At 43.9% G+C, this 19,231-nt stretch overlaps 1 protein-coding gene across 2 annotated transcripts; it reads left to right on the forward strand.

Annotated features, from left to right (window-relative positions):
* The first annotated feature begins 8,414 nt into the window (after positions 1–8,414).
* Positions 8,415–17,257, forward strand: ATF3 (activating transcription factor 3). Of its 2 annotated transcripts, none has more exons than XM_072332458.1 (4): positions 8,415–8,721; positions 12,812–12,972; positions 13,724–13,831; positions 14,460–17,257. In XM_072332458.1, the coding sequence occupies exons 1-4, from the start codon at positions 8,586–8,588 to the stop codon at positions 14,655–14,657; spliced, it is 603 nt and encodes a 200-aa protein (XP_072188559.1). In that variant the 5' UTR covers positions 8,415–8,585; the 3' UTR covers positions 14,658–17,257. The 2 variants fall into 2 exon arrangements, with proteins under 2 accessions (XP_072188559.1, XP_072188561.1); XM_072332460.1 differs by having other exon boundaries at positions 8,598–8,721; positions 12,729–12,972.
* Positions 17,258–19,231: the final 1,974 nt, after the last annotated feature.

Raw genomic sequence — 19,231 nt, forward strand, 5'->3', positions numbered from 1 at the left:
CAAGCAGACTCTTGACCTGATAATCAGCAGTTCTGGACAGCAGTCCACTCCCACTGCAGGCACAGCCCTGCAAAATTAATTGGGGCTGACCTTGCGCTGAACTTCACAGGAGTTGTAAAAGGGAAAAAAAACCTCCCTCATTGGTTCTTAAAGGTCTTGATATGTACTAGAATTAAATAATTAATCAATTAGAATTCCTCAAACTAGCTGTACCTGTTAGAGACTGCTGGCACCGGACAGTTTTCTGTCTCCAGAAATCATTAGCAAAATGCTCTCACATGCACTGACCAATATTCTGATTCACCCCTTGGTTGTCCTGGTTCTTGAAGCCTGGTTCTTGTAGTGTAAGCTAGATCTTTTTATGTATGTTTGTGCAAATTGTGGTTTGAATAGTCCTGTGAAGCACTGACAAAAATATAGTGAAGTTATAAGGCATAAACTATCTACGTAAAAAGAATATATAGCTTAAGAAATCAGCCTCTTTGTCGTGTTTCTTTACAGTAGTTTAACATCTCCGTCATCTGAGTTTGCCTAAGTTTGCATCTAAGCTCTGGAATGCCTGAGATGGTACCGTGGAAGATCAAGGAACAAAATAACCCTTTAACAACATATAGTAATTCACACAGAGCTGAACAGAACCATCAAAACACCTTTTTGTTCTGCAGCTGCCTGGGTGAAATTTCTTAGTTTTTTTCCTCTTTTTCTTTAGCTTGCAAACTTTATAGACAGCAGCTCACCTACCTCCAGTTCTGGTCTCTGTAGTCCCACTAGCAGTGCCTGGGCTCCAGTCCTGGTTCTACCTTTACTGCAGTTGCTGTTTGCTGCAGTGTGAGTTTAGCAGAGATTATCCTTTTCTCTTCCTTCTTTCTATTTTACGCTTTCCCAGCGTTTAACAGTAAAAATGGCTGATGGGAAAGGCATTTCCTGCCCGTAAATGACAAGCAGAGTGCAGATACAGGGATGAAAACTCTTCCAACTCATCATTAAAGTACCAGAAAAAGCTTTCCTTATCAGTCATCATCTCTTATTGCTGCTGCTGCAGGGAGAATCACTTCAGCGTGGAATGCTTCCAAGGAGTTTTCAGTCAGCAAAGCTCACAGTTCATCTGGGTGTAAAGGAGTGTGCAATTAATCCTCTGCATTCCTGGTTAAGTACAGGAAACGTTTAATTCTAAACTTACTGAAAAAGGTAGTTTTCAATGATTTGCTACAGCCCGGGTCCATTAGAATTAGAATGAAAATAGGAAATGTGTCTTAGAGCTGGTTGTGCAGTACAGTAGAACCTAATGCTTACTAGCTAGGCACTGCTGGAACAGCCACAAGGCATCCAGAGGTTGGTGTTAACAGGTGGACAAAACACTAGTTTTATTCCCCATGCCTTTTTAAGGTTATTAGGCTTTAAGGATATTAGGTTTAAGGTCATTAGGTTTATTTTAATAGTTCAGATTCCACTCAATTTTTAAGCTTTTATAGTTTCAGGGGAAAAAAAATAGTAATTGCAATACTTCATATGAACTGTTAACCCCTACATACAAGAAAATGGCCACAATAAGGATCTTAATGAAAGACCACAACATTGTACCATATCGGGCACTATCATCCCAAATGTGTTGGAAAAAAAAACAGTAGCAGAAATAAGTTGTATTATTTATAAAGGCTCTTATTTCTTCATTCAACAGCAAGTCCTGAGTTGAGCAAGGTTTTTGGACAGAGACTGCTGAGCTTTGTGTTGAATTGCTGTGCCGAACCTGGCCTTCAGTTCAGCAGCTGAAGAGCTGTCATCCTTTTCAGAGCTTAGCATGAAACTCGCTTGTGAGTGAAACACACCCAGAATTTTTATTGCTGCTAAATGCTGCTGCAGTGCATATGGCAAATGGTAAGAATAGATAATAACGCCCCTAGAAAGCAACAAAGGCCCAGGACTGGTGGCACATCAAAGTGCTATTTAAAATTAGACATAAAAATGAAGTACACCAGCCTCATCTGTGATTTCTGTTTGTGATCCTCAGCCACTTCACCCTCGGATGTAAATGCCATTATCCTCTCCAACCCCCATATGCTGACCAGAAGCACCGCAGGGCAGCTGCATCTGAAATCCCACCCCACTGACAGCCCAACCTGTGGCTTGAGGTAAAGCACCGCTGTGATGAGAGCTCTTGTGACGCCAACATTCCCCCATAAACTCTGACTCTGCAGAGCACCATTCAGTGATTGAGGCCATGTTTTCATAAAGCCCATCAGCGACAGCACTCGGTGTGGAGGTAAGGACCAGAGTTCTGTTCTTGTCTTTCGCTCTGAGGGATGAAAACCCTGTCCCCTCTTTCCGAGGAGAAATCACCCACCACAAAATGATAAGCTGTGCTGTTTGGGAAACATTACTCTTGGCTTCTCCCACTGAAGCTACGCTGTTGTGAAGCTGAGAGCTGTTAGTAAAGCAGATGGTGCCAGACTTAGAGCATGCTGCTGAGGACGTGCCTCTGGACAAAGGGCATCCAGGAGCCTGCTTTCTTCTCCACGTAAGCATTCTGCTTCAGACTCACTGAACAAAATCAGCACCTAAGTAGGCTCAGCATTCTCATGGGGCTGAACATGGAGGGCAGGTGCAAGCTGGGTGCAGCCTCCTGTGCCCAAGGCCAGTTGGGATCTGAGCTAGGGGTGGGCTTCAAAGCTGATGCAGGCTGCAGGTTCTGTTGGTTTCAGTTAATTTACACTTTGTCCTTATTAGCTGGGCAGGTTCCTGTATGGTTAAAGCAAACCAAAGGAAAAAAAAAAAAAAAAAGCAAAGATAAGAGGTTGAAAGTTAAGATCATTCATGTGTTCTCCTCATGGCAAGTCACATGTGAAGTAGGTGAGAGGACAAAAGATAAGCAGAGGGGAAGCTGCAATGGCTGCCTTGGCTATGAATTTACTGTAGATGACAACTCTGTTGTAAATTGTTGGTATTTAAAATGTAATCTTTTTAATGTAGAAATCAACAATTGGAAATATCTGTTTGTCATTTTAGTAAATTGTAAATTGCGTACTAACGAGACATGAGAACTGCAGTTAAGAGTATCACTAATTATATTAGAATCATAGAATCACAGAATCCTAGAATCACCAAGGTTGGAAAAGACCTAAAAGATCATCCAGTCCAACCGTCCACCTATTAACAATAGCTCCCACATATTAAACCCCAGAACATTCTTTATGCATGTACGGTTCAAGTGCAGTCAGTGTGAACAGGTAACTTTTATAGTGTGCCTGTGTGTGTTTGTGTGCAGCAGCAGGATGATTCCACAACGTACCCAAAATGTTTGGAACTTATCACAGTAGGAAATACGTTTATTCTCACACCCTTTCCCTCATCCCTGTGATTACCTTACAGGCTACAGGAACAAACTCACACTCTTACAATGAACTATTCCTAAGCGTTTATTTTAAGTCATAGCAGTGTGACCCCAAGTGATGATTTGTACGTGATGAGCTGCATTTGTCTCTCACTGAAGTCAAAGGGAATCTTTCCATAGACTATAGCAATGGTTAGATCAGGTCTTAGTATACTCTTTAATTGGCAAACTGTTTTTTACACATGTGGTTTAATGCATGTGGTTCAGTATGAACCCCTGTCTGGTCTCTCAAACAACATCCCAGCGTGTGTTTGCAGGATGGGGAGAGGACAGCAGAGGGAAGGGTCTGTGGAGACAGAACTTTTATTGCCATAATCTGTATGGGAAGATAAGGACTGGGGAAGGGAGATGTAGTTCACAGTTGCCTGGAGCACAATTAATATTTTTCTTGTTCAGTGGAACCAGTGATTCTGTTTTACTCAGCCTGTTTTAAGATGTGGTTATTTCATCTGTGGGATCCCCAGCCTTTTCTTTGTTGGTTGTTGGACTAATGAATGTAACTGCAGGCTGTTGTAGTGAGCAGCTCTTATGGCAGCGCACAAGTCCAGCTGACAAAAACACCCTGAAAGCCTTCAGCAGAAAGGAGCGACAGATGCACTGGACTGCGTCAGCCCATCAGGCTCTCTCAGCTACAGGGGGGGGGGGGGGGTCTGAATAATGTGCCCCCAGACGCTGCCAGAGCACTGGATAGAAGAATGAAAGATGCCATTCTGGAACATCTAGCTCACTAAAGTTCCATGAAAATTCACGGAAATTTGGGGCGTTAAAGTTTGTGGTAATTGCTGCATCCTGCAGTAATGGAATTATCTCTGGCTCCATCTTATCGGCAGAGAAACAAAAAGTAAAATGACAGAAAGAGAAAATCAAAATGACTCATTTAGACTTAGGAAGCTGCTCAGGCAGGAGCAGGTGACCAATGGGAGAAAACCAGTGGAAAGGGGGAACAGAAAGTGGGATGACGGAATCCAGGGATACAGGGAGGGAAGAAGGAGACACGAGAGGGAGAGAAACAGGGAAGTGGGGAAAGAAATGAGAAGCTACCGGCTTAAGGGAATGGGAGGGAGGGCTGCTATTGAAACAAAGCAAAAGTGTGTAGGAAAAAGGAGTGTCCAAAAAAAAAGGAGATTAAAAAAAAGAAAAAGCAACCCAAAAAAACAGAGCATAAATGTATTTAGAGGGAATATTGGGTAGTGATGGAAACAGGCAGTAAGAAAAAATGTAAGCTGTGGAGAGAGAAGAGCAAGGAGCAAATGAATCTCATCTTCAGTGTTAAAGAAGTAAAAATTGTGCACTTAATAGCAGCTAATTTCCCACTACAAGACAAATTCCCGCTCACTTGGGTGGGTTTGAATATAATACGGTGGGATAATTTGCCATACAGCTGGAGTGAGAACCTGTCCTCTGCCTCCACGGTTTTTAACTCCCATCAGTTTTTAGACCAGCAGACATCCAAACCTTCTGCGGTGCATTTGTTCCTCACTACTTTTGCCTTGGGATTTTCAGTGGCTTATAGGGGAAAGTTGTGGAGGCAGCTCACAGACCCCCAAGGGGTCTTTGCCTGGCAGCTGATGAGCCCTGGGATGACTGGGAACCACCGATGCTCCCTCTGTGCAAGCAGCAGCAATCTAAATCTTGGAAAGAGTATTGTTAAGTTTCAGCTCGGTTGTTAGTCCAATCAGATGTGAAACTTAGCTCAAAAGTGGTGCATGTCTTGGAGAAGAGAGGAGCTCTACCATATGGATTGTAGTGTTGTTAAATAAACATGGCAAAAGCTAATTGCCATCACAGAGATACAGAACATTTTTGGAGGGACAGTCAGAAAGCTTGATTCTGTGCTGATTTTACAGCACAGTAACTCAGTTCAGGAACACTCTTTCTCACATATATGCCTTGAAGGGAAAAACAGGACCTGCAGTAATTTCAAGACTTAAAACAATTAAAATCACAGAGCACACGGATGAGTTTTACTCAAGATATCACTACACTTTTTATTTGCTTGCATCTTGTATTCTAACCAGACCAAATAGGTTTAATGGAACCTCGTGACCATAAAACAACACAAAATCTGGATGGGATGCGCAGATTGCATTGTGTTAGTCCGATTGACCTCTGTAACTTTGCAGAAGACAAAAGAAAGCTGTTGCTGTAAGGATGTGTTGCTCTGTGACTCTTACAGCTCTGTTTAGCAAGTCCTTGATTGATGCAAATACAAAAATCAATATGAAGTGGTGTGAAGGGATACGGAGGCAGGATTTGGTCAGGGAAAGGTAAAGGAAAGAGTTCCTTTCTGAGATGCTTTCTGAGGGCTGCAAGGACAGCACCTCAGGATCAGTCTGGTGTCCCTCCAGAGGGAGAAAGACCCAACAAATGTCAGTGCTGGTGATGAGCTGCTGTACCTGGAGAGCAGAAATTTAACAGGAATTTCAGCTACAGGAAGCAGCTACTGGCCAGTGAGATTGTCCCCACAGCTTCTGACACCAGCAGAAAAATGAACAGAAAAAGGTTGGTAGATTGATTGGAAAGGGAGGCAAATGAAAGATATTTAATGAGATGTGGGAAAATGAAACTGGCAAAGAGCATCAGAGCATCTGGTGACTGTGCTGGTCTTTACTCACACTTCCTATTAGTCTCAGTAATTAATTAATTTGGTTTTGAACAGGACTCTGATCCTACATCTTCACGGAGCTGAGGGTAACTTGTTTTTAAGGAGCAGGGTAAAACCTGAGTGACACAACGGAGCCCAGTTTATTTTTCATTGTGGTTTCATTTTCTATTTTCTCAGAAGAATTTCAAGCCAGGACATGTCTTGGTGGCCTAATCTGAAATGCACACAGAACGATCTCTGTTTGCTTTGCAGGGAGGGGCTCTCTTGCTCCAGAAGTGGTTCGGGAGTTAACACAACTGTTTTGCTGTCAATTTTTAGCTCCAAGTGTGGCTCACTGTGAGCGGTGGGACCAGCAGCGGGGAAGATGTCCCGGACCACAAACAAAACTATTGGCTTTACATCTGTAGAATGTAGTATGATTTCAAAACAAAACTATCACCCAGCTACTCAGCCAAGTGTTGTGATTATTGGGTGAATGTCAGTGACCTTTAAACAACCGGATAGCAACGGTTCCATTTCAAAGGTACTTCTGGCCACTTTGGATGAGGGATTTGCTTTTTTCCACCTCTGTTATTCTGTGACATTGCCCTACAGGTCAAAAAAGGTTCCGGGTAAGTTTCCCCTTCTGCAGGGGCACAGGCAGTTGCTGCATCTCTGTCAGCATTACGGCGGGCACCTGGTAGTGACCACTAAAACTAACGTTGCTAACACGTTTCCACAATAACTTCATGCTCGGCGCTTTCCAACCAATTATCTTTTGGGAAGACACATTTTCCACATTTGGCCTCTGTTCGAGAGGGATTTTTTATTTTTTTTTCCTTCTAGGCTTGAGAAAAACGATGCCAGCTGTTTCTGAACACGGCATGAATTATAACATTATGCCTCTGAAGCAGCGTCAGCTCCTCAGAGCGCGCCGAGCTGAAATGACAAGCCCTGTGAAGAGCAAAGCCTTTGCCTGGCGTTCTTTCTGACTCTGATTTACCTAGATGAAGAAATAACCGTGTTTTGAAAGAACTCAGCTTGATTTATCGATAGGTGAGCGCCTGAGCCTCCAGCAGGAGCAGCTGCCAGGTGGGTCAGGGCTGGCTCCTGTGCCAGCAGAGTGCACGGAGCCGTTGGGGAGCACCAGCAGCCGCACCTTCTGCAGGAGGAGAGCCAACAGCACTGATCTGCCTGCTTTTCTTTTTTTCCCCCCAAGGCAGACAATTAAATTTGAAATAGGAACGCTGTGTTTGCAAAGCTGAGCGTGCTAGCACGGTGACATTTCACAAGCTGAGAGCACACTTCCCGTTTGCATGGTCAGAGCGTGCATTTGTGTATGCACACATACACCCGTGTGGACACAGGCGCACAGAGGTGAGGTACGGACGGGCTCAGACTAATGTTAGAAATCCGTGTCCTTGGTTAAACGCTCTAAGCTATCGGTACGTGCCAGCTTTTCCCACTCGAGACGTGTTACCCGTTACCAAATGCAGCCCCGTGAACACTGCAAAATGAATTAACTGCCTGAAGGGCTGATCGGGGTCTGTGTTGTAAGTGAATGAACGAGTCTCCAAGCTCTTCCCATGCTTAGCAGGGAGACCCAAAGATGAACAAGTCTGTATGAACTGAGGATGGAATATTATCGCATTGGATAACTCCGTGCAAATCTCTGTGAGCCTCGCGCTCTCGGATAGGTGCTTTTTTGATACGTCTATTTTCTAGCGTTTTGGAAGGCAATTGCCGTCACTTACCGAACCAGGAAGCTATGGGAGCAAAAAAGAACAAAACAAAACCCCTTCAGCACCGCCACTAACGCGTTCCCCTGCCTCCTACGGGGAGTCTCTGGTTATCCCCGAAACCAGAACGACATCGCGTGCTGCGCCGTTCGAAGGGGAGAAGTTATTTATTTATTTTCAGCGTTCTGGAATTTAATTAAACGGCTCCTTCCCCGTTTCCTCGGGCTAAGAACTGAAGCCCCCCGCCCTGATACGCGAAGCGTTTCGGGCCGTCAGCTGGAGCGGCACGGAGGGAGCGCGGGGTGGTTCGGCTTTTTTCGGGAGGGGGTGTTCAACAGTTTGGGGGCGAAGAAGGCTCCCGTTTTCTAGTCCTTTCGAAAGCTGCGCTGCCTTCACTTAGTTTGACCGTCGCCGAGCCGTGAGAAGGACTCTGATTTATGATAAAGCAGCACGGCGTCCCGCACGCCTAAGAAGTCGGGACGCCCCCTGAAGTCTGTTGAAAAGAAGAAAGAAAAACAAAAAAGGGAAGGGGAAATAAAGCGCCGGGGGAGGACGGCCCCGTGCCGGGTGCCGGGCGCTGCCCTCCCGCGGGTCGCTGCCGGCACGGGGCGCTCCGCCGTTTGGGGGAGGGGGTCCCGCGGGGTCCCGGCGGCCCGGCTCGGCACGGCCCGGCTCGGTGCGCTCCTGTTATGGAGCGCGAGGCCGCGCCGCCCCGCCTCCGTGCGGCGGGAAAGCCTTGCATCACCGCCTCGGGCCCCGCTGCCCCCCCGCCCGGCCGCCCGCCCTCCGGGAGCTATTAATAGCATGACATCAGCCCGGGACTCGCCGCCAGAGTAAATACCAGCTCTACCCGCTCGGCTATATAAGGGGGGTGATGCAACCGCGGCGAGAGGCAGAGGCGCGGGGAGCGCGAGCGGGCGCTGCTCTCCCGCCGGCGGAGCGGGCACGGGAGAAAGAGCGGGCGCGGCGGGGCCGGCGAGCAGCCCCGGCCGGCCGGCGGCGGACTGAAGGTAGGAACCGCGGGACGGCTCCGGGGAGAGGGACGAGCCGGCAAACCGGAGGAGCCCGCTCCCGGGGTGCCCGCGGCGCTCGGCCGGCGGCGGGAGCGGAGTCCCGGGCGGAACCGCGGCTGCCCCGGGCCGGCCGTGCCGCTCGGCGCCTCGCGGGGGCGGGCAGCGCGGGGCTCGGCGCCGGGGGGCCGGGGGGATGCCGGCCGTGGCCGCCCGCGCTGCCGCTCCGACTGCCGCTCCGACCGCCAACGGGGCGCCGGGGAGCGGCTGCGGGGCGCCGGGCAGCCCGCACCGCCGGGAGGAAAAGCGCTAGGGACTCATCGGTTCTTTCTCTGTGCCGATGTCCGACACGGAGTCCGGCTGCTAAAGTCTTGCCTAAGCGAGGCAGGCGTGGCTCGACAGAAAACTTGTTAGAGAGAAGTAGCTTCCCGTTCGAAATGGGTTCTTTTGGCTTTTGAGCAGTCGGATGCCGGCGGAAAGTGGTTCGGGAGTGATGTGGGATGTCAGAAAGCTTAAGGTCAACCGGCGTGCACGGAGGTTGTGAACTGTAATTGCCCTTAATGCTGTTTAAGATTAACCTCAGTGGTTATCGGCGTTTGTTGCATCAGCACCAGAGGAGAAGGAATTCATGTGAAGAAGCAAAACCGAGAGGTCAGCCGGCAGCAGCTGAGGGGAAAGACTCCAAGCAGCCGTTCGGGAATACGCATAACTAACAGAAGCGCACGGTTAGGAATCGCGTACCGAAGCTAAAAGAACAGCAGAGATGTGTAGATTTGGTGAGGATGGAAAGAGCCACTGAGAAAAGAACAAACAAAGCACAGTGGTGGGAGCAAACTTGATTGAATCTACCTGAAGCTGAAGGTACCAGCAATAGCAGAGTTGTTCCCCGAGGAATTGCCAAACTAAGAATAAAGTAAAGAAGCTGGAGCTCACAGCGGGAGCAAGCTGTGCCTTTATGGGCCAGGTCTGTGAAATGTTCGACACCTTCAGTTCCAGTAACTTCAGAAGTCCTCAAAATAGACCGGAGCTGCCATCCATGTGCACGGTCTAATGAAGTAAACAGATAGGATCAGGAAGCCCAAATGTAACTGCAGTTTGAGGCTAGATATCCCTATTGCTATGCAGACCTAGAGAAGAGCGGCATGCCACTCTTGAAAGCTAACAGACAGAGGAACAATTCGTGCAGAAGTTGGGAGAAGAAAGGGCAAGCTGTTGCGGTTTATGTTTATTTGGAAAATCTAATCTCCATCCTCATAACGCATTTCTAAAAGTAGATCTGCTCCTCAGAAATTGGAAAACATCTACCTTTGGTTATGGAACACCAATCCGTTTGGCTTACTACTGGATTCAACACAAGCTAATTATTTTTGACATCCCTGTCACTCCCGACCACCAAAGCCGTGCACTGGAAGGAATCCTGCCATGCCATGTACCGGCCCCTGCTCCGCTGGAGAGTCAGCCTGGGGCAAGGAGCCCTGCCAGCTGTAGTGGGCTGGGGGCAGGACCCCTCCAACCTGCCTGGCCTCTGGCAGGGCCCGCACCCCAAAGTATGGGTAAAGGGAGACGCTGTCAGGGTGCCTGGGAGGTCAATGATTCATGCAGGCAAGGGCACTCCTCTTTCTGGGCTTCCATTCCAGTGGCAGCCTCCCTTCCCTGTTTTTATAAACCAAAGATGGATCAATAGATACTGAGGACATTACAGTAGGGTTGCACTGAGGGTCGTGGTGCACTTAGCTCTTGTAGGAATAGCACTGCCTGGTAGGTAAGTGCAACTCTCAGGCATGTTACTAAAACACGGGCATTCTTGGTTTCCTCTGGTGCTGACTTTAATTAAAGTTGACCTAAACTGAAATATAAATGAATAACCCTCCCCCCCCCCCCCCCCGGCCTATTCTGAGAAATGCTTGGTGCAATTAATTATTCCGTTTGCTGGAGAAATGGTTTTATTGTTAATTGAAGACTCCTGGTTTGATTGAGTTATACAGAATAAAGTGTTTTGAATGAAGGCAGCAGCAGGAGAGGAGCAGACCGACAGTCAGGGAGCACAGCTCCAAACTGTGCGAACAGTGGGGACTCGGTGTCACTGGAGTCAGGCTGCCTCAGTGAGCTGAACGGCTGAGTGTTGGGAAATGCTAAATAATGCCAGGAGTTCGGCTGGAAATCACAGGGCCTTTCTGACTTGGGGGGAAAAAAGTAACTGCTGGCTTTCTGAGATTATAGTATTAAACTGTATCAGTACTTTAAATGTGACTCATGAGCAGGGGCTTTCTGAAGAGAATTACATAAATTTCCCAAGGTCTTTCTGAATAACAAATTGTTCCTAATTATTTCCTCATATTTAACAACCGAGGGTGAAGTCCTGGCCCCACTGAGGTCAACAGCAAAACTCCTTTTGATTTCAGTGGTTTCAGCATTTCACCCCTGGGATGTGGGAAATCTTTGGCTCTTTTGTGGTCATTGAGACTCAAATTGAGGAAACCTCTGCAGCTGGACAAGTGGTTTTCTGCCCTCTGGCAGTTCACTGCCCTTGGATTTTTGTGTTTACCTCGCTTAGTGAGGAGCTGGGTTCTACTCCAATTTGCACCGATGCGGATTTACAGTATATTTTTAGATATCTCTGAGCGAAATCTATCTTCTTGTCAAGGCACGTGACCCCAACCTCTTCTTGCCATGTCACAGTAGTAGCAAACAGGGAACTGCACAATTTGGGGTTGTCCACATGGAAATTTAACTTACCCACGCTGCTGTCCCAAGGCAACTATTTGCTTGCCTGCACTACATTAATTACAATGACTTCGCTATCATTCTTACAACTCTAAACAGGAATAGATTACATGTCGTGTCGTTACCAAAGGAATCCAAGAAAACAAAAATCTCAAAAACCTCCACAATAAGGAAAGCAGGAAAAGCAATACAGCAAAATCCATTGCACAAAATTTGCTTTATGATTAGAGGAGGTAATACAATCTATTTTCCCATGGATTTGCACCTCTTGTCCTGTGGGCCGGCCACACAAAATGCTCAGCTTTCTTCCAGACTTCTTATTTTGCCTCTGCTGAGCCATGGATGGTTGATGCTGGGTTGCCCACAGTGTTTGGCTGTCTGACTGCTGAGTTTTGTGCATTTCTCCCTTAGCGGGGTTACCAGTTTTCACTAAGCGGTACACATGTAGGGCACCTCTTCCAAAATTGGCTAAAAAACTGAGGATGACTAAAAAGGGGAAAGCAGAGACCACTGCTAGATCGGTTTCTTTCTGTGGGAAAACTGCTAGAAATGAAGTTCCTCTGTGGGTGCCCCATTAACCGAAGTCTCAGCCAAAGTCTCTTTGGTTACACAGCTTTATATCTGCAGGAGATCTGACCATAAACACTGAAGAATTAAAAACTTGTTGTTGAGGGCACGTGAGGACAGTTTCGCATTTTACGAGCGTAAAGGGAGGAATCGGCATTATTACTCCTTCCCTCTATCCCAGTTTGTGCCTCAAAGCTCCAGAGCATGAGTAGATTTCCACCTTTCTGACAGCTCTGATTGTGAACTGTTGTTTATAATGAGACACATTTTTCTGTCTGTTTGTAAAGCTGAATGTGGTGAGCATTTTGTAGCTGATCCTGTCTTGGTTAGCAAAATTCAGCTTCTCTAGAACTCTTTAATCTTTACTGAAGTGTAGCTGAGATGAAGTCGTTCTCCGTCCATTTCAAGCTGTGATTTTGTGGTGGGGTAGCTGTGAAGATGGAGATACCTCTGGGTTTTAAACAATAATCATATTTCTTTGGTTACTGTTTTTGGTTATTGTTTTAAAAGCTGCCTTGCAGTGAGCCTGATGTGAAAGTTTTTACTAGTGATCAAATTCTGAACTGTTCCTCATGAGAGATGGAGGTACACAGGGAATGTGGGCTGAAGCAGTGCAAGAAATATATTATTTCACAGTACGAAATCTACCTCTAGGAGATATTATTTGCCCCTCTACAGCTGTTGAAAGGCTATTCCTGTCTCTTTTTGCTTTTCAGCAAAATGATGGTCCAACACACCGGCCAGGTGTCTGCATTAGAAGTCAGCGCCTCCGCAATTGTTCCCACTTTGTCCCCCGCAGGGTCACTGGGGTTTGATGATTTCACAAATTTAACCCCACTGGTGAAAGAGGAACTTAGATTCGCCATCCAAAACAAACGTCAGTCCCACAGGATGTCTTCTACTTTGGATACAGTGACAGTGTCCGAAAGGCCGATGGAAACATCGATCATGAAAACAGAGGTATGGCACTGCCCAGCATTTCGGGGTGAATGGTCAGTTCTCTAAGCAGCTTGAACCAGAAGAGCACTAATTATGTCAAATACAAACAACCCTCTCCACCATCTAAACATGTTAGCTTATTTGATCCTTTTAAGCCTGTTGCTTGGTTTTCTGTTATTCGCTTCTAGGAAATTCCTACAGTATTTCTAATTTCCACTGAAGTCTGTAAGTTCAGGTTTTATTTTTAATTATGAACTAAGGACAGTGTTTGACAGTGATTAGAGTAAGCGCTAAATCTGGTTTCTCTGCCTACGTGTGGCTGAACTTGGAATAAGTCACAGCAGTTGTCCTTCCCATGCTACATCCTAAGCACTAGGCTTTTAATTTAAGATAGCTAATAATCTCAATGGAAAACATGGCATTATAAAATGAAGAAGCAGATAGAGTTAGGGAAATGGCAACACCTGGGTCTGAGCCCGGCACCCCCTCTTTGGTATCCAGCCTAGGAAGACACTCAGCAATTTTGGGGGGTGACATTGATTTACAGTGAGCCATCATATCCATCCAAACTCCAGCCAGGTTTTATTGACAATTTGAATGTAGTTACTACCATTTTACAGTACTGCCAGCAAGGTCAGATCACATCCTTATGTAACTCATGATGTCAGCACTAACAGCACTGTGTTGCTTTTAAATATGTCAGAGTTATTAAAATATAGGCAGAGTGTTTCCAACAACTTATGGATTGTGTGCATCTGTTTTTATGGGATAGTTTTCTCCTGAAGAGGATGAAAGAAAAAAACGAAGAAGGGAAAGGAACAAAATTGCTGCTGCAAAGTGCCGAAACAAAAAGAAGGAAAAAACAGAATGTTTGCAGAAAGTAAGTGTCTGGCTTTAGATTTTATATATATGTATATATATATATAATTTTTTATTTAATATATATATATGTATTTTATATATATAGTTGTCTGTCATCATACCATGAATGAGATGACATTTCTTCACCCTATCTGCTACCATTTAAAACTACTTTACAGCAGCATCAGGCCTGTGTTTGTTTCTGTATCTAGGGGCTCTGATAGAGAGCTACGTTCTTACTTAGATGGCTTAACATAAATTTACAGATACGTGATATGGTGTACTGGGGAGTCAGTATGTGGCATAAATAATTTCGGGTCAATAGTTGACCCAAAAAGCTCAGAATAATCTTATAAAAGATAGAAACATTACTTTGGATGCCTGCCATTGTAAGTGAATATAAATCTGAATTTGGCTTTTCAGTGTTTGTTACAGTTCTGTAAAGGCCAAAGAAAGCAACTGTCAGTCTGTTCCCAAGACTATTATCAGCTGGAGGATGTATAGTTTCACCATTATGGGATGCTAAGAGCATGTAACTTCTAATCATATGCTTTTCCACCAATGAAAAACTGCAACTATTAGATAAATACTGCAATTAACTACTTTAAATGCGCTCTCTAATAGTTGTGTCTGTACCTTTTGACTAGGAATCAGAAAAGCTGGAAACTATCAATGCGGAATTAAAAGCCCAGATTGAAGAGCTAAAGAATGAGAAGCAGCATTTGATATACATGCTAAATCTTCACAGGCCCACCTGTATAGTTCGGGCACAAAATGGAAGGACACCTGAAGATGAAAGGAATCTTTTTATTCAACAGATCAAAGAAGGAACATTACAAGGTTAAGTGATATGGCAAATGTGGAAGTATTTATAGTATGTTTTAACAGCAACAGAATCCACAGAGGATGTGACTTATGTGTAGGATTCTATTAGTAAAGAGCGTTTAGGAAGGGCAGATCGCTTTCTTAAGCAGAAAGAATCATTTTTGGCTTGTCAGAGATTCTTTCCCTCGGAAGATATGGTCACGGTCAAACTGAAGAGCCTTCTGCCTCATAATAGGTTTTGCACCTGTCATACATGCTGTTCCTAGGAGCTACAAACAACAGCTTCAGAAGATTTAGCTCTCTGCTAGTATACAGTATCTGCACTCACGACGTTTGTGCTAGAACACTATGACGATGATGCACATGGTACATACAGCTGTGCTGGATGGACACTACTTTTCCTTGTGGCTGTCAAGGAAAGCAGACAGAGTATTTTTAAAGTTTTGTAGTTTCCAGGAGGATGGTTTCTGGCAGAATGTACTGATACGTAATTTTGCATTCTAACCTAACACACACCAACACACAAAAAGCCTTTAGTTCCAATTAAGCTTTGTAACTTTTTCACAACACTTGTGTGGTTTTTTTTTTTCTATGACTCATCTCAGAGACTGAATTTGACAAGTCCTAGTATGTGTGACAAAGAAAGGTTTCTTGCAAAATATCCGTGTAGCTAAGTTGGTATTTTAGGAGCTGGAACCCCACCTATTATCCTTTGGGAAGTACAGTGTTTCCTTGCATTCAGGAGAGCGTTTTGTACCATCACTTGGCAACTGGGTGAATTGGACCCACTGGAAAGAAGGAAGTAACTATGAAGGGATTTTGATACGGTTTTGTCCAAGCAAAGAACTGCAGGACTGAATCCCAGGTTCGTGAATCATGACAAGTTTAAAAAACAAAACAAAATCATCTGGGATCTAATCCTACAAGCCTTAACCCTCACTGACAGAAAAGGTTCCGTGGCCTGTAGTGATCTGGTTATACAGATGGCTGTCAGGAGTAAGATGCAGACAAAGCTTTTTCCATCCTTGTCAGGATTGCTCCCTTTTGCCTGATGATTCGGAGGGGAAAGTTATGATTGCAGCTACTTTTATTTTATGTTTGGGTGGTACCTACAGTCAATCGAAAGTGTTACTTAGAATCTGAAGGAGACAAGAGTTCTGATGTAGTGAATAATTGTTCTCATTTTTTATGAAATACTAACCTTAGACGTTTCTGAACTGGTAGAAGAGCTGCTGGACAATACAGTTGGAGCTACGAGTGTTTAAATTCTGATGTTTCTGTGAAATTCTCAGATTGTTTAATCCTACAAAATATATCCTTACAATTTTTTGTAAAAGAAAATATCCTTATTTATCACTAATATCATAACGAGTAAAGTTAATAAATACTGCAAGCAAGATAAAACTGAAAACACAAGTGTTGTGCTGTCTTTTTACTTTCATCTCTTGGTGTTTAATATTATATATTCCTAAACCACGAGTTGCAGGAGACACCACTTAACCTTCGTCATCTCCGCAGATGAGGCACTTGAGTATCTTGAATGCTTGGGTGCACAGAATATACCTCTCAAAATTCTGTACCTTGATCAATGGTGTCTAGCTGTTCAACGTCACAATTTAAATGGAGCTTACAGTACATAATATTTTACACCAGTTATGCACTGTGGAATTTGTGGTTTTATTCTAAAGGCTAAACTTAAAGATACCTCAGCCAAAAGCTTCTTCCTTTACAAGTCCTGGCTGAATGTATCAGATATCACTCCTGATCCTTATATGCTCTTTATATTCTGCAACAGAACTTCTTAGTACATTTTCCTGAGATCTGGATATATTGTAATGTCCTATATCATGTTTAAAAGCTATGTACTTCATATATCTGAAAATGAATGTATTAAAAAGACATCACACTAGGTCTGGTCCTGTCCTGAGAATCTGTTTTTTTCTGTATGTTGGAAGGAGCTGCCTTTGACTTCAGTGAGATTCTTATTAATGCCCTGCAGGCAGAGTCTGGAGCCTCTGCAGCAACTTCAGTGGCTCAGGGGAAAGTTTCATGGGGAACTGGGCCGGTCGTTCGTCACATGGTGGATAAACATGAAGTATGTTCTCAGTAAATTTGTCAAATAGTATTCATTGATGTCTGACTTCTGTAGTATGGGATTACATAACTGAGGCCTCATGATGGTATCATGCTCTTTGGCTTTGCCTTTAGCACATCAGATACCAGCAGACGAAAGAGTTTGTCTCCTATGCTGTTATAAAGTGTTCCATCAGAGACTAGAATATAATGACACAATTGATGTCTCTCCTTTAGGGAATCTGTATGGTTGCTTATAACCATATTACTAATGACGCCGGCGTCATGCTTTTGTTGCTTGATGTTATGTATTTAGCATGCTAGATGTTAATAGGGTACCACTACTATTGTCAGAAGATAATTATTTTTATTTCTTTGTATGTGGAGTCACAGCTGCTTTCTATTGTGAGTATGTGTGTGTGTGTGCACGCGTGCTCCTGCACGCTGCTGGAGAAGTGATGGTACTCAAGTTGATTTGACTATGCCCATGAAAGAGTGTTTGAACAGCTAGACAGGAGCAGTATGTTGCATGAGTTTTCTAAAGTACACGTTATTCAGGAGAACCTTTAAAATGCTTTAAAAGCAGTTTGTTTTCTATTTTCAAGTTTGTTTTGATACTTTAATAAAAAAATAATATATATTTACTTATGTGTCATTTAATTCATTCTTAACTTCCAGGAGCAATTTCATTTGCTTATGACAATGTCAAGATATTAAAAGAAAACCAACATGTTTTATAGGTTTTCAAACGTAAGCATCATACCAGATTCCAGCAAATTTCTCATTCTTGGTCTAAACTTAGATTAAGGAATGGGAAGTTAGAACCTCTGAGTCCCTCCAAATCTTACAACCAACCAGCTGATAGTTATTTCAGCTTTCCAGCTACCTAAGGGGATTAATACTGCTTTGTGAAGTTTTAACATTTACGGATTGCTCTCTGTGGTTATGTGGAGGACTAAAGAAGCACAGTACAATCAGGGCTTTGGTTTGTTTCTGTGTGTTTTTGTGTGTGCAGACACATGTGTGGAGAAGCACGAGGGAAGATGAACAAAATGTTCTATCCTGCCTTTCCAAAACTATCTGCACTCAGACAGAAGTCCCTGTGTTTTGATAGCTGGTGGTGTAGACAAAACTTTTGGCTTCAGTCCTTAGCAAGCAATGCTAGCTTGTACGACAGAGATGAAATAGAAGGCCAGGAGCCCAAGGAACCAAGAAATCCACTGCACTATTACAAAATCTAGTTAAAAATATCAGTTAGAATGGAGATGCAAGCTTCTACAAACCAGGAAACATGGAATGCTTATTCTTATTGGTACATCTATTTAAAGATGCACAGTCCCAACGTGTATATTCCCTCCCCCACATATATGCTCTCTCATGCATTTTCCTAAACCCTTTACCAAATGTTATTTTGGAAAGCTCGATTCACTTCCAGTTTCATACATCTTTATATCATCTACCTGCCTCATCTTAGAAAACCTTATCAACAAAATTAGACTTATGGATTCCTGAGATGATATCTTACAATCTTTTCTTTAAATGACTTCATTAGAAATCATCTAATTGCACAAGCATCTGATCGCTGTGACATATTGCTAATGGAATCATTAATATCCCTTGAACTAAATAATATGTTCTATCTTCTCCTTTGGTCTTGTTTGAGACACAGAGTCTGTGTGTGTACTGGCTCATGCAGGCCTCAATGTATGTTCATCTTTACCCTGCACACTAATAAGGAACATGTTCTACTTTTTTATAGCTCTTCCCTTGATATAAATGAATAAATGCTAATACCAAAGGTAGGCAAAGCCAGTGATTCATGCTAGGTATTCTTTTAACAACACCAAATGCCAACAAATTTAAACATAAAATAACTTTTCTACTTGGACCCATCAAGAATTTGAAATTACTTCTTAAGGAGGCAGTGTTAAAGTCACTGTCATTGTTAGTTTTACCAGAGAAATAGGATAAGGAAACAAAATGCTACAGTTGTTAGAAGCAGAAAGTTTTAAAAGCTAAACCTGCTTCATCTTAAAAACAAACAAACAAAATCTAAATTCCACGTGGCAACTCTATCTCCCGTCCTTCCACCTTTTGTCATTCCTGTCCTTCATCCCACGCGGCAGTGCACAGGGTTACCATCAGTCCCATTGAGTCTGGCCGTAGCCATGTTTCTGTGTTTGCCCAGTGCCCCCAACTGGACACCCTGGGAATCACATGATGAAAATGTTCGAGAATATTTACTTGGGTAGAAATACTTAGCAACGTTCTTCACTAGCTTATAATGGAAGCAGTGTCAGATTTTTGCTTGCATAATAGACATCATTCCTTTTTAAAGCGTAGTTAAGATAAAGAGTGACAATATCAAAAGAAATCTCATTGCTCAAAGCAGACCCTATTGGACACTGAATCAGAACTACTGACTTCAGTGATAAAAATAGTTCTTCACTAATTTTCAGTTCTGACAGATCTTCAGAGCCATTACAAGAGAATAAACCAGATTCTATTCTTGATACGGCAC

The sequence above is a fragment of the Excalfactoria chinensis genome, chromosome 3 (assembly GCF_039878825.1).
Source record: "Excalfactoria chinensis isolate bCotChi1 chromosome 3, bCotChi1.hap2, whole genome shotgun sequence".
NCBI classification, from domain to species: Eukaryota; Metazoa; Chordata; class Aves; order Galliformes; family Phasianidae; genus Excalfactoria; species Excalfactoria chinensis.

Bases quoted from the DNA above. Each gene is read 5' to 3' on its own strand.
- ATF3 (XM_072332458.1), top strand. From the start codon at position 8,586: ATGCAACCGCGGCGAGAGGCAGAGGCGCGGGGAGCGCGAGCGGGCGCT. The intron at 8,722-12,811 runs GTAGGAACCGCG...TGTCCCCCGCAG, and splicing joins CGGCCGGCGGCGGACTGAAG to GGTCACTGGGGTTTGATGAT. The intron at 13,832-14,459 runs GTAAGTGTCTGG...CCTTTTGACTAG, and splicing joins AAACAGAATGTTTGCAGAAA to GAATCAGAAAAGCTGGAAAC.